Genomic DNA, 13,036 nt, shown 5'->3' on the forward strand with positions numbered 1-13,036 from the left:
AAGAAGTGGAAAAGCTAACATGGAAGTAGAGCATTTCAAGAGAGAAAGAGCAGTATATGACAGCAGTACATTATTGTGTACTTGTTTGCTCATAAGTGATCATCAAATAACACTCTGATATACTCATGCAAAAAATTATGATAATGACAATGACGGCCCCCTACAGGTCTCATTCCAACAAATCCGGCCCACTACCTAATATGGGTTTGACACGCCTGGCCTAAAGGATAGCAGTGGCTTGTACATTCAGACTAGGGTTGCTGCCATACACAAATTCTGACATTTTGTCCCTTTCTTGCACAACTCAAATAGCTGAATTTAAGAAATGTAACGTGAGCGATCCTACAAGCCCAATCCTACAAGGTGTATACAGTAATGAGAATGTCCATTCTCTTGCCATGTTATTATGTGGATTATACCAACATATGTCAATGAATTAGTCCTCTGCTGGCAACACAATAGAAACAGCTTATGTATTTTTTGACCATCTGACCATCTCTGACCATCTCAGAGAACACCTGTCTCTAACCAAGAGAGGCAGTTTCATTCAATACCATCCAAGAGCCATGATTTCAACATAAAATTTAATTAGGTCCTCTAAGGGATTCCACAATGCATGTCATTTACAAATGCAAATGAAAAACACATGAATAAACAAATAAAGTTCTTCTGAACCCGTTCTCCATTCATACAAAAAAAAAAAAAAAAAAAACACACACACACACGCTCACAGCACTGCTCCTCAACGTTCCTCCTGCTCAGCCTCCATTTCTGTAGCTACTATTACTTCCGGAGCTTTCCGTTTCAGAGGAATGATGTACAGTCCATTCTTAGCTTCCTTTACTCTCCACCACCGCCCAAGCCTGGGGAAGGGCAAACACACCAGATAACGGTAAATGGGTAGTTGCATAATCAATGAAGATTTTAGTCATCAGTAGAAGGTAAATAGTTGTATACAATTGCATCATTATACAGTTGCATTATATATGCTGTGCTTTTTACAACATAAAGAAAATATCTTGGAGTGGACAAACACTGTTAGTCAGAAAACTTTAGCAGTTAATCTGTCAACCGGTTAAAACTGCATTTGGAAATTATTTATTACAGAATGTGTTAGTGTGGTCCAGTTTTCTGCCCTCAGTAAACTTTTATGATGTGTTAAAGTGGTGTGGTTGTATAATGAAACATCAATTTAAAGGAGAAATCTGGCGAGATTTCACAAAGATTCCATTTCTCGAGGTCACCGAGTACTGTCGGTACACACAATCAATCAGTTTTACCTAGCTCGAGTTGCTACAACCTGCAGCTTTTTTCGTACCATCAGTACTCTGAAAACTTGCTGGATTTCTCCTTTAAAGATGAAAATGACTGAAAGATGTATTTTGTGCCAACAAACAGTATTTTTGCACTTCTTTTTGCAAATGACTCAGGTGCTGCTAGTCTAGTCATTAATAACAGTATACACATACCCAACATAAGGTACAGAGACATGTGGCTAATGTCAAGCACTTACCCTGAAACTACCCAAATATCAAATTTGTGCACAATATGCATGAATAAACAGCGCCCCCTTGTGAAACAACACTGTAACTGTAGCATTGCTGGCCTATACTGGAGGAAGCTATGTCTTGCCCTCTGATATAAAATGAAAGATTTAACTAAAAAAAAAACCACCATTGGTCACAGATAGGACCTCAGTAGTCATAGGCATAGGACTACTGAGGAAAATATTATAATATTATAAAATATTAAAATATTATAATACTATGCAAAATATTATGAGGCACAACTGCAAACAAACGGAGCTGGAGCTAGCCTCACATCGAATGAAAATCAGACAAGACATTGACACTGAAAGATGTCCCTGTGGTCATTTGGAAATGTACTCGGACTGCTCACCTGTGCTCCTGCCCTACTCCCGCAACAAGGAACTTTCCAGAATTTGCAAATTTCAAGCTGTTCACAAACCCAGCCTGAGAGAAGAGAGAATGATGGAGAAGAACCTGATCAATCAATACAATCAATATCTTTGACTAAAACACGTGATATAATGCATGATAACACGATGAACTGCTATTGTACCTGTTACAGTACAAAAGGATTTTTACTTGCTATTGTAACAATCAACCTCTCTAAAGCACCTTGAGACCATTTCACATGTTTTGCCACTATAAATCAAACTGAATAGAACTAAATAGTGCATACCACTGGGATGCTGAAGAGAGGCTCCAGGCCCCGGAAGCCTTGACCAACCTTCCACAACTGCACATTGGAGTTATGGGAACCTGTAGACAGTAGAAAAAGAGAGGGAAAAAGGTGAGCTCACTGATATCTGACAGTAACATAGTGATTATTTCAAGGGTGATGCATGTATTAATTAAACTCTGTCTAAGTTCCAAGTGTGGTTATGTGTGTGTTATGTGACGTTTGTGTTGTGTTTGGCCTGTGTGTGTGTGTGTGTGTGTGTGGGCTATCGAGGGCGAGGGCGGGTGCGCGTGCCTGAGGCACCTGAAGCCACCGTGTCGGAGTTGAGCAGGGCGGCCACTGAGGACACCCAGCAGGGCTGTTCCAGCCCGGGGTCGCCACGGCTACCGTGGGCCAGCTTCACCGTGGTCAGAGGCTTCTTCTTGTTCACCGTCCACACGGACACGGCGCTGTGGAGGGCACATGCGGGAGAGGAACTTTACTATAGATCCTTTCAACAATAAAAACAAAAACAATGCTTGAACGTTCTATTTGGTTCCCAATCTACTTCCTCTGCATTAAGATAACATATGGAATGTTAAAACGGAAGCCTTGTGGGGCCAACTATAATGCTGATAATGGAACTCTTGAAAGGGTCTATACTGTTCTGAACTATTTTTTCTGAAGGATGATTTCATAGGCAACTCATTCTGGCATCATCTTCATTTTTATTTTGAAGGCAACTGTCTTGTGAAGGCATAAACAATCATGTTGTTCCCACTAGCCATCCAAAACTATGCACTATGTATCTGTGTGGTCTAGGCTGGAAACCCCAGCTTAATGACGTAGATGTAATCATTGTAAAGGCCCTGGCCAGCCATGCAATATCAGCACTGAAAACACTGTGTCTACTACAACGCCACAGCAAGTAGAGAGTGTGAGGAGAGGACAGAACAAAATGGAGAGAGAGAATGAAACAAGAAATTATGGACAAAGAATTTTTTTGTTATTTATGCACTCTGTTGGTTGTTTTGTATTCCGTTATGCATTCTGAACGGAGGATTTTTTAAGGTGATCTCAAACACAGAGAGAGAATGCTAATGGGCATCCTCTAGGTTCACGACTGATAATCTCACCCATCATCGCCTCCTGTGACCATGTGCTCCTCATTAATGAGCTGGATGCAGTCTATGGAGCTCCTAGAAAGTCAAAAGAACAAAAGTCATACGATTTAATTAAGAAAGTAAAGAAGAAAGTACAGAAAATAACAAGAGGCAGAGTCGTCGTCCAGCAACTGGACGGCTGCCGGTTAGAGCCCAACTCCTCCTGACCCTGTCCAGGTGTCCGTGAGCAAGACACTAAACCCCAGAGTGTTTTCAAAGTGCAGGTTGGTGCCTTGCACAGCAGCTTCTGCCATCAGTGTATGATAGTGTGTGTATGTGTAAATAGGTGAATGCGAGGCACGATTTGAGTGCTCAGAGTGGAAAAGCGGAAAATAAAAGCAGTCCATTCAGAAAATCAAAGTATAACCTGATGTTTTGAATGGCTGCAAATCAGCTGGATTTTTAGACAATATAGATTTGTCAAAAACAGAATTTAAAATAGGGACAAAGAGAAGAAAGGCTAGTGAAGAAGGCTCTAGAAAAGGCTCTAGAAAAGGGTCTAGAGAGATGGGAAAAGATGATGGGTTTCAGCTACTCACTCATGTCCATGGAACACTAACTGGGACTCCTCTGCGATCTTCCAGACACGTACGGTTCGGTCACGGCCCCCTGTCGTCACACAGCGCTCACGGCTTAGACAATCCAGACCTGTGATCACGTCCTGGTGCCCAAACCTGAAAACACACACACACTACTGAGCTAAAGGACAGTCTGACCACATTGAAAGTGATCCTGGTGAATCCTGTCAGTTGCTGACAATTGAGCTGATCACTCCACACTCAACGTAACTATAACTTTCCTTTAGTATTTATTTATCTATAACTTCCCCAAGTTTCATTAGGCTAGTCCAGAGTCCACATTATGGCATAATAACCACTGTCTTACCAAAGTGCTGGCAGTTCACACACAAGCCATACTGACACCATGGGGTGACTTAAAAGTTCATAAAACAGCGATATCTCTTCAATTAGTTGAAGTAGGTTAACCTAATTTGTGAGATGAAGGTCTGACACTGTAAACCAGCATTTTGTCTTGTGACACTGAATTGATTTTAAAGGAGAAATCCTGCGAGTTTTTACATAGATCTCAGCTTCTCGAGTTCACGAGTACTGTCGGTTTTTCGTACTGACAGTACTTGGTGAACTCAAGTCGATCATTAGGCTAATTTTTTCAAACAATATATCCAAATAATAACTTGTATATTCGGTAAGATTCTGTATCTATTTATACTGCATCATACTAGCTTTTCCAAAGGGTGGATCTCTACAACATAGACCAGACACCTGGAGGACCACAAGTAGCAATAGTTGAATCTGACCAAAAAACAAGGGCATTGGATTAGAAACACAGGCTTCCCACATTTAACGTCTAAAGCCTGTCTGAGAAAAGCCAGCCAACTTACAAAGTCTCCACATAAGCGTTCTCATCCACATTCCACACTTTGATGGAGCGATCATGTGAGGCGCTGTACAGGTCGTGAGTACCTCTCCTAAACGCCAGACCCTGAAAAAGCGACCAAGATTGTGGCTTGATTTTGGACTTAGACACGGAAATAACTGAATACGAAAAGTGTCCCGAGGGTTCATAGAGGGGGGAAAAAAGGTGGACTTACCGACACTGGACCTCTATGACCGGTGAACTTGTACAGGTGCTTACATGTGGCTGCCTCCCAGATCATGATCAACTTATTCATGTCTCCTGTGGCCTGGCGCCAAGAGAAAGGACACAAAAGAATGAATCCCCAGTCATTACAGCAGGGATTGACAAAGGCCAACATTCCAGGCGTTCTAGACTAGGCTGCTTAGATTTCTGTGCTTCAAGAAAAACTATTATCACAGAAATTAGAAATGTTTTAAAAAAAAATAACTATCTAATTTATAAAATAAAAAACTAAACAATATCAAAGTGCCTTAGGATCACACTGTAACAACAACCAAGCATGTAAGATCTGCAAGGTGTTCTCACCAGGTATTTGCCATCGGACGAGATGGCCATGCACAGAACATGAGCTGTGTGGCCTACATGTCGGGCGTCAGTTCCCTTTCTGCCTCCAGCGATTTTGTGGACTTTCTTCCCACTCTCCACATCCCCTGGGGGTAAAAAACAAAAAGCAGTCACTTACACAAGGTCAAGACATCACTACATCATATGCAATATGTACACAGACAGACATTTTAGATAACACAAACAGCATACCACAGCCCAAACTATGGTTGTTTCTCCTATCCCCTTCAACACAAGCAAAAGACAATGATCTGGCTTACATTTGATGATGGAACAGTCCTTTGATGATGAGAAGATATGCTTGTCGTCGGGTGTGATGACCAGGCAGGTGACCGGGAGCTTGTGTCCCCTCAGCAGGCGCACCTCTGTCGCCTCTGGAGGAACCAGCTGCCAACCAACACAACATACGCCTCAGATCAGAAACCCAATTTACTGATTTAAACTCCTACAGCAGAGTTACCGAACTAAGAGTGTTACTCACGTCTTTTGCGATCAGTCGTTGTAGCTTCCCTCTCTGTTCCAGCTGTGATCAATAAGAAAACATAAAAATAAAATAAAAACAGTGAGGTAAGTCAGGTATGAGAACGTCAACCAATGGCTTGTAAGTAAGGTCTGAAGTTGGGGCAGCCGTGGCCTACTGGTTAGCGTTTCGGACTTGTAACCGGAGGGGTGCCGGTTCGAACCCCGACCAGTAGGCACAGCTGACGTGCCCTTGAGCAAGGCACCTAACCACTCACTGCTCCCCGAGCGCCGCTGTGGTTGCAGGCAGCTCACTGCGCCAGGATTAGTGTGTGCTTCACCTCACTGTGTGTTCACTGTGTGCCGAGTGTGTTTAACTACTTCACGGATTGGGATAAATGCAGAGACCAAATTTCCCTCAAAAGAGTATATATACTTATACTATACTATAAGTCATTTATGTGTAGATTCAGTGGATGAAGCGTGGAGAGACTTTACCACATCGTCCTGTAGTCTTCCAGCGATCAGGTCTGACTCAAAGGCATCATCCTCAGCTCTCTTCTCCTCTACGCAGTGGAGAGGGCACAACAGTATTATCAAAACTCGCAGGACTTTCACATGATCTCACACATACAGCGACATTGGACAGTAAAGTTACTGTGGCATATGCTCACCCTCCTCTCTCAGTTGGTCAAGATACGACTTAGCTAAGCGTAGTTTCTTCTCCTGGGCAGTCTCTTCAATCTCTCGCTCATCGTCTCCCCGTTGCTTCTTTCCAACTGGGTCGCTAAGTTACAAAAACAGAATAGTACGGTAACACAACCTAGTGCCTCCTGGAGCCAACAGCGAAGCAGGAGTACAGTTAAGAGACTGCGCAAATTTCGTACCTTTCTGTCTCGGAATCACTGGAGATTTCTTCGTTGAGTCGTTTGCTAAGTTTGGATTTGTTTCGTTTGTCACCATCGCCATCGCTCTGAGGTACACAGATAAAACACAGCCATCTGAAGTCACCTACATTACATTAGTTAACCAGCTAGCTTTTCAGCATAACATCACTTTACAAAGGAGAAAACGAGTAGTTCTGCGCCCCAGATCTAAGGCTACTTTTCCCGGAAATAATAGCAAAACAAATGTCCATTCGGTCAAAATGCCGTTTTGGCTTTTATAAGCCTCTCGGGGCAATCAACATTTAGCAGGTTACTTAGCTGATCACTTGGACCAGTTCAAGGTTTTTACCTTTCGACCAGCGCCGTGTGTTGATTTGGAAACCTTTGGGTTCCCTTTATTCTTTATGAAAAAAGACATGATGAAAACCAAAAACTTGAATAACTAAGAGACGTAAACTTATTGAAATCTTTAAAGCATTTCTCCCATGCCCATCACTACCTACTCCACATGTGAGTTTCTGACTTCTTCCTCCTGTATTTCATTTGCCGATATAACTAAACACCTCATTACCGCCACCACCTGGTCTGGCGTAAGAAATGGAAAGCTGTAGCCTACTTGTTTCTATTCTAAAAAAAAGTCTTCGATCTCTTGATCCCAAATTAATGTATGTTCATTCATGGCATTACCCCTCCTCTATTAGGTGAATTGAGATTCTATCAGGTACCCATGATAATCAGCTTTTAAGATTAGCTGACAAATTCAGACCATTAGGGGTATTGTGGTCAACCTCACCTAGATGGTGCTATTAATTCCACAACAAAATTGTGTAGCCTAGGCCAGTGTTTTTCAACCACTTTGCCGGGGCACACTAGTGTGCCTTGAGAGATCATCAGGTGTGCCGCAGAAATGCCGTCCCAAATGTCACTCACTGGTCCAGAAAAGCAACTGTTGCATCAAATAATTTATAACCACATGCTCTCATTGATTGTATGATTGCACTATTTGTGGTATGCAGGCATTGTACAATGGGGGCCCCATATCCAGTATTCACAGAATCATCACATATCCAGTTCATAACAACAATTAAATTAGATATAGTCACCTACAAATGAAACAGAGGGCGCTTGTTTTATTGAGTAGGTCTTGCATAGAAGCCATAATAAGGCCATATCTGTGTATTATTTGAAATTTTATGCTATGGCATGTTTATTTTTTCTTCACACGGGATGTTGGTGTGCCGTGGGACATTTTAAGTGCCAAAAGTGTGCCGTGGCACAAAAAAGGTTGAAAAACACCTAGGCTACTGTGCTGTACTGCTGTGATTCAATGATAAAATGCTTGATAAAATGTTTGTTTGATCGTGTGAATGACACTGAATTAGAGTTTGTTCCCGAGGAATTGAAACCTTGTCATTGTAAATTCAATAACTTCAACCAATTCTTGTGGTGAAAGATATGCAGTCATCTATTCAGTAAAAAGGTAACTCATTCCTACTATCTCTATCTGCTGACATGCATTTTCAGTAATGGGGGCATGAGAAGCAGTGTGTGTTCTGTGTGTTTGTTTGTCAGGGCACCTCTGGACTCCTCCCCTTCCTCGCTTAGACACCTCCTCCTCGTCCTCCTTCTCTGTGCCTGTGATGATGGGCAGTGCAGGCCAGCTGTGCTCTGTCAGCTCTGTCACACTCCTCTCCGCACTCCGCGCACAGCGACCCCTCTGCCCCTCTCACCCTGACTGGGGACTGGGGACTAACTAACAGACTGGCTTGGGATGACTCGGACTCCCATCCAGAGAGGGTCAACAGGTACCAGCGGATCAGAGGAGCCAAGCACTGAGGTCAGGACAAACACTTCATCAAGCAAGACCAACCAAATCCATTCTACGTGTGATTGCAGGTGAGTTCACTCCTTTGTAAGGTTTGTATTTTTCCTGTACGCTTGTAGAATAACCTTTTTCTGTTATCAATTGAGAAAATATTGAATAATAACTTAATGATAGTAGAACAGGCTGTTTCTAATCAATGTGAATTATGTGAATGTGAATTTCTAATTAAAGTGAATTATTCAGTCACACTAATAGGCCTTTAGTTTTTTGACATCAATATATGAAAAGAATCTAAGCTTGGTCTCAGGTAGTTTATGTTGTATTGGGTTTGCTACAGCAGTGTAAGTAATGATTTCTTACTGTATTAGAAGTCATATGGTGCAGGTTTTTATATTGTGTTGTATGTTTTCGTTGGAAACTAGTTTTGATGTCCCTGCATTCATTTTGAATGCCATATGGTCATATGAATGAGTAATAAGCACAACTGTCGCCACCTAGCTTTCCAGGTGATTCACTCTGAAGCCTGCGGCTGACAAAAATGTAAGAAATTCAATTACAGCAGGATGTTACCAAATATGATGTCAAAATATATACAGTAAGTCAACATACCTGCTAGCTTATAGTGCCATCTGTTATTGGTGGTAGAGATGCACCGATTAAGACATTTGGGCCGATACCGATACTGATGTTTGAAATAACAATCTTGCCGATAACCAACGCCGATACTGTTTGTTTGTGTTTTTGTTGTCTTCATTTTTGTTGTGGCAAGTAAACTAAAAAATATTCATAAAAAATCATAGCACAACATTTAACTATTGCAGACTTTATGCAAAGTAACATATAAACATCAGCCACTACCATCAATAAATATTATATAAATTTGCTGATAGCTTAGTCAACAATACCGATATCGGCTGATATCGATGTTGGGTTGATATCAGTGCATCTGGTGCAATTGGTGGTGTTTGCTAGGTATGTTTGTTAGTAAGTTAGCAGACCTATTGTGTATTTTAGACAAAAAATGTTACACATCTTCCAGGAAAACAAATAGTATTTTATGACCCAATGTGTTTGGTGTGATTCTGTGTGCCAAAGGAAATGCTAGAATTACTTGAAAGAAGATACTGTAGAACTTACTAAGAGAAGGATATGGTTACCTCACAACTTGAACTCTGGCTTCACTTTCAGTAAAAATAGTAGATTCAGTACAGTAGATTGGCTTCACTTTCAGTAGAAACAGTAGATTTACGCGGGGCGATTAAAAGTTTTTTTTAAAGGAACTGTGAGTGTGGTTCTTTTTCTTTATACTCAGTTATTTCATAAGAATGATGACCAAAAATGAGGACAGTCTTATCTTATATAACATTTGCCATTCAAAACGCTCTTCCCCAGTCCCATTAGCACAATGCATTAAATGTCATCTGTTATGTACAAGAGATTTCTGCTCTGTACATGCACAGCACATGGCATGAAAGGAACAGCAGTGTTTTTAACAGCTGTACATAGAAACTGCAGAGTGAGGGGGTGCTGAACAGGAAGTGTGTGTGTGTGTGTGCCTGTGTGTGTGCAATGCATGTGTGCATTCTTCAAAGCTGGATTTATCTCTTCACACCCTCTGACTTTAGCCTTTTGTGTAATGGCAAGATTAGCAGCACAATAAAAACACTTCATAGTGTTTTATTTTAGCACACCCACACATACGCGCGCGCACACACACACACACACACACACACACACACACACACACACACACACACACACACACACACACACACACACACACACACCCCTCATCTCTTCCCACACATACTTAAAGATATTTGGAGAAGAGATGCACAGTGGGGAACAGTACAAAAGAGAGAAGTGGACAAAGGAGGTGCTTCTGAAACATTGCATATACTGATCCCACATCAGTCTCCCAATACATCACTGTGTGAGGGCGGTGGAGGTTGAGGTGACAGTGAAACTGGTTGATGTGTGTAACAGGAGGGAGAGAGATAGACAGACAGACAGACAAATGGTCAGATGGGCAGACAGTTCCCTCTGCAGCTGCGAACAACAGGTCTGCTGATTATGCCTGCTCTTCAGAGGGTCTGCACAGCGAAGAGCAGTTTGGCCTCATAAATTATTCCCACTGATCAAGCTGCCTTTTGAGTTCCCACTGTCACATGCAGGGAGTGTGTGTATATGTGTGTGTAATCAGTGGCATGGTTGGAGGGGAAACACACAGACACACATATATGTGGAGAGGGTATGATTGTCCTCTCTTCCAGTGAAAATCAAACAGTAGTGTTATTTTTTGTGGTTTAATGACTGTTTGATTTGGATCCGGGCTTACTACCAGATTACTACAATTACTTATAATCAATTGCACTTCCAATAAATATCACTTCTTCATTGTCAATGTTAATGAAAATGCCTTTACTCATAAAGGCTATTAATGTATCTGATATGAGAGCTGTAATTGCCTTACTGAAGACCAGTATTCTAGAGTTTCCACAGATTAAGTTTTTAATGCTTAATCTAGCCAGGAAAAGCAGTTGCAGTCAGCCTCCCTTTTCTTTGAAAAACATCTTCCTAAAGTCATCTATTTCTCTCCTCGGTAAAAGACTGTGTATGGTGTATGGGAGTGTGTGTGTCTGTGTGTGTGTGAGTAATTCATGTTTTAAAAAAAAAAATATATATATATGTACAGTAATTCAAATCTCCATTTCCTGTTATGTAATTGCAGGATTGTACAATGGGGCCTCTGACCTCCATCTGCAGGCTCCTTCAGACCCAAATGAGTAGAGATGCATGGAGGACTGTGGTGTTGTGATCACCTCCAGTATTTCCTGTAAGCGATGGAGTATAAGGACCCTTCAGGGCTGACCAAGGATCTCAACAGCACAGTGTCAAATGATTCCCTCCTCCACGAGGTCTCCTTCTCCCTCCTCACTCCCAGCATGCACCTGGGCCCCCCGCTGCCGCCACCGTCCGCCGGCCCATGGCGCCTGTGGGCGCTGGTGGGCCTAACGCTGATGTTAGTGCTGACCAGTGTGGCGCTGCTGGCTAATGTGGCCGTGCTGGCGGTGGTGGTGCGGGCGGCGCACCTGCGGCAGCGGCTGGTGTTTGTTGGGCACCTGTGCGCCGTGGACCTGCTGTGTGCCACGCTGCTCATGCCCGCTGGCATGGTGGGCGCCTCGCCGCTCCTCTCTGGCACCACCAGCGCTCTCCTCGCCTCCTCGTCGGCGCTGCCGTGCCGCCTCTACGCCGGGCTCCACGCCACCCTCGTAGCCGCCTCCATCTTCACCGTCACCGCCATCAGTGTGGAGCGCTACTACTACATCGTCCACCCCATGCGCTACGAGGCCAAGATGACGGGCAGGCTGGCGGCGGCCATCTTGGCTCTGCTGTGGCTGGTTTCGCTCCTGCTGGGCTTCGCCACCATGCTGGGCTGGCCGGCGGCGTCAGCCGCCCACGCCAAACTGAAGGCCCGCTCGCCGTCCTGCTGCTCGCTGCGCTGGAGCCACGGCGGCGGGCAGTGCTGGGGTTTCGCGCTGCTCTTCGCCAGCGTCTGCTTCTGTGTGCCGGCCGTGGTCATCCTCGGCGTCTACGGCAGCGTCTACAAGGTGGCCCGCGTGGCCGCGCGCCACCAGCACGGACCGATGGCCAGCTGGACCGGTAAGCCCGCCGTTGGCGGTCTGCCCAAGTGCCATTCGAACTCGATCAACAGCCAGACCACTATCGCCACGGTGACCAGCCGCTGGCACGGGTGCGCTGGGCCGGGGGCTCCGAGGTGGCGGAGGTCGCCACGCGGGAGCAAGGCGGCCGTGACGCTGGCCGTGATCGTGGGTCAGTTCCTGCTCTGCTGGCTGCCCTACTTCACCTTCCACCTGCGGCTATCTCTGGCCCCTCCGCACGGTGTGGCGTCCAATGGAGCTGAAGCCGTGGCTCCGGTCACCTGGCTGGCCTACTCCTCCTTCGCCGCCAACCCCTTCTTCTACGGCCTCCTCAACAGGCAGATCCGCGAAGAGCTGGCCAAGCTGCTGTGCTGTTGCCGACGGAAACACGCGGCCGTGCGGCCAGTTAGGACAGAGGTGGCCATTCCTGAGGGCGTGGCCCAGGACGACTTCCTGCATTTCCTGCAGAGGAGTAGCTACCTGGAGGGTACGCCCTCCACATGTAACAGCTCCACCCCCAGGACAATGCTGGACCAATCATGTGTTAGGATACCTGGACAAATTCCTGAGGAACTTGCATGATGCACTGTGAAGTCACATTTGACTGTGAAACCTTTCTCAGAGCAAGAAAAAATCTTGGTAATTAATCTATTATCAAATAAAGTGATTTATTACCAAATTATATCAGTAAATTAATTGATTTACGTCATGAAATTGTGCATTCATGTCTTATGAAGGTTTTTGCATGACAGAACATAACTTACATTTCATACAATAACAACAGTGAATTGATGACGATGTCATATCAAAGAATTGTTGTCCAACATGATTGAGTAGGCAACACAAAGTTAA

At 44.1% G+C, this 13,036-nt stretch overlaps 2 protein-coding genes across 3 annotated transcripts; one reads left to right on the top strand and one right to left on the bottom strand.

Moving 5' to 3' along the window:
• Nucleotides 1-567: 567 nt before the first annotated feature.
• Nucleotides 568-7,221, bottom strand: rrp9 (ribosomal RNA processing 9, U3 small nucleolar RNA binding protein). Of its 2 annotated transcripts, none has more exons than XM_042090428.1 (15): nucleotides 7,047-7,221; nucleotides 6,698-6,783; nucleotides 6,485-6,597; nucleotides 6,309-6,376; nucleotides 5,833-5,874; nucleotides 5,612-5,738; nucleotides 5,313-5,437; nucleotides 4,960-5,052; nucleotides 4,750-4,850; nucleotides 3,887-4,021; nucleotides 3,321-3,383; nucleotides 2,509-2,654; nucleotides 2,206-2,285; nucleotides 1,900-1,973; nucleotides 568-863 (listed from the first exon to the last, which is right to left on the bottom strand). In XM_042090428.1, the coding sequence occupies exons 1-15, from the start codon at nucleotides 7,113-7,115 to the stop codon at nucleotides 743-745; spliced, it is 1,443 nt and encodes a 480-aa protein (XP_041946362.1). In that variant the 5' UTR covers nucleotides 7,116-7,221; the 3' UTR covers nucleotides 568-742. The 2 variants fall into 2 exon arrangements, with proteins under 2 accessions (XP_041946362.1, XP_041946361.1); XM_042090427.1 differs by having other exon boundaries at nucleotides 2,500-2,654.
• Nucleotides 7,222-8,273: 1,052 nt separating this feature from the next.
• LOC121707245 (probable G-protein coupled receptor) lies at nucleotides 8,274-13,036 on the top strand. Its single transcript, XM_042089659.1, has 2 exons — nucleotides 8,274-8,593; nucleotides 11,254-13,036. The coding sequence occupies exon 2, from the start codon at nucleotides 11,366-11,368 to the stop codon at nucleotides 12,764-12,766; it is 1,401 nt and encodes a 466-aa protein (XP_041945593.1). The 5' UTR covers nucleotides 8,274-8,593; nucleotides 11,254-11,365; the 3' UTR covers nucleotides 12,767-13,036.

Source organism: Alosa sapidissima, chromosome 4 (assembly GCF_018492685.1).
Source record: "Alosa sapidissima isolate fAloSap1 chromosome 4, fAloSap1.pri, whole genome shotgun sequence".
Classification (NCBI taxonomy): Eukaryota; Metazoa; Chordata; class Actinopteri; order Clupeiformes; family Clupeidae; genus Alosa; species Alosa sapidissima.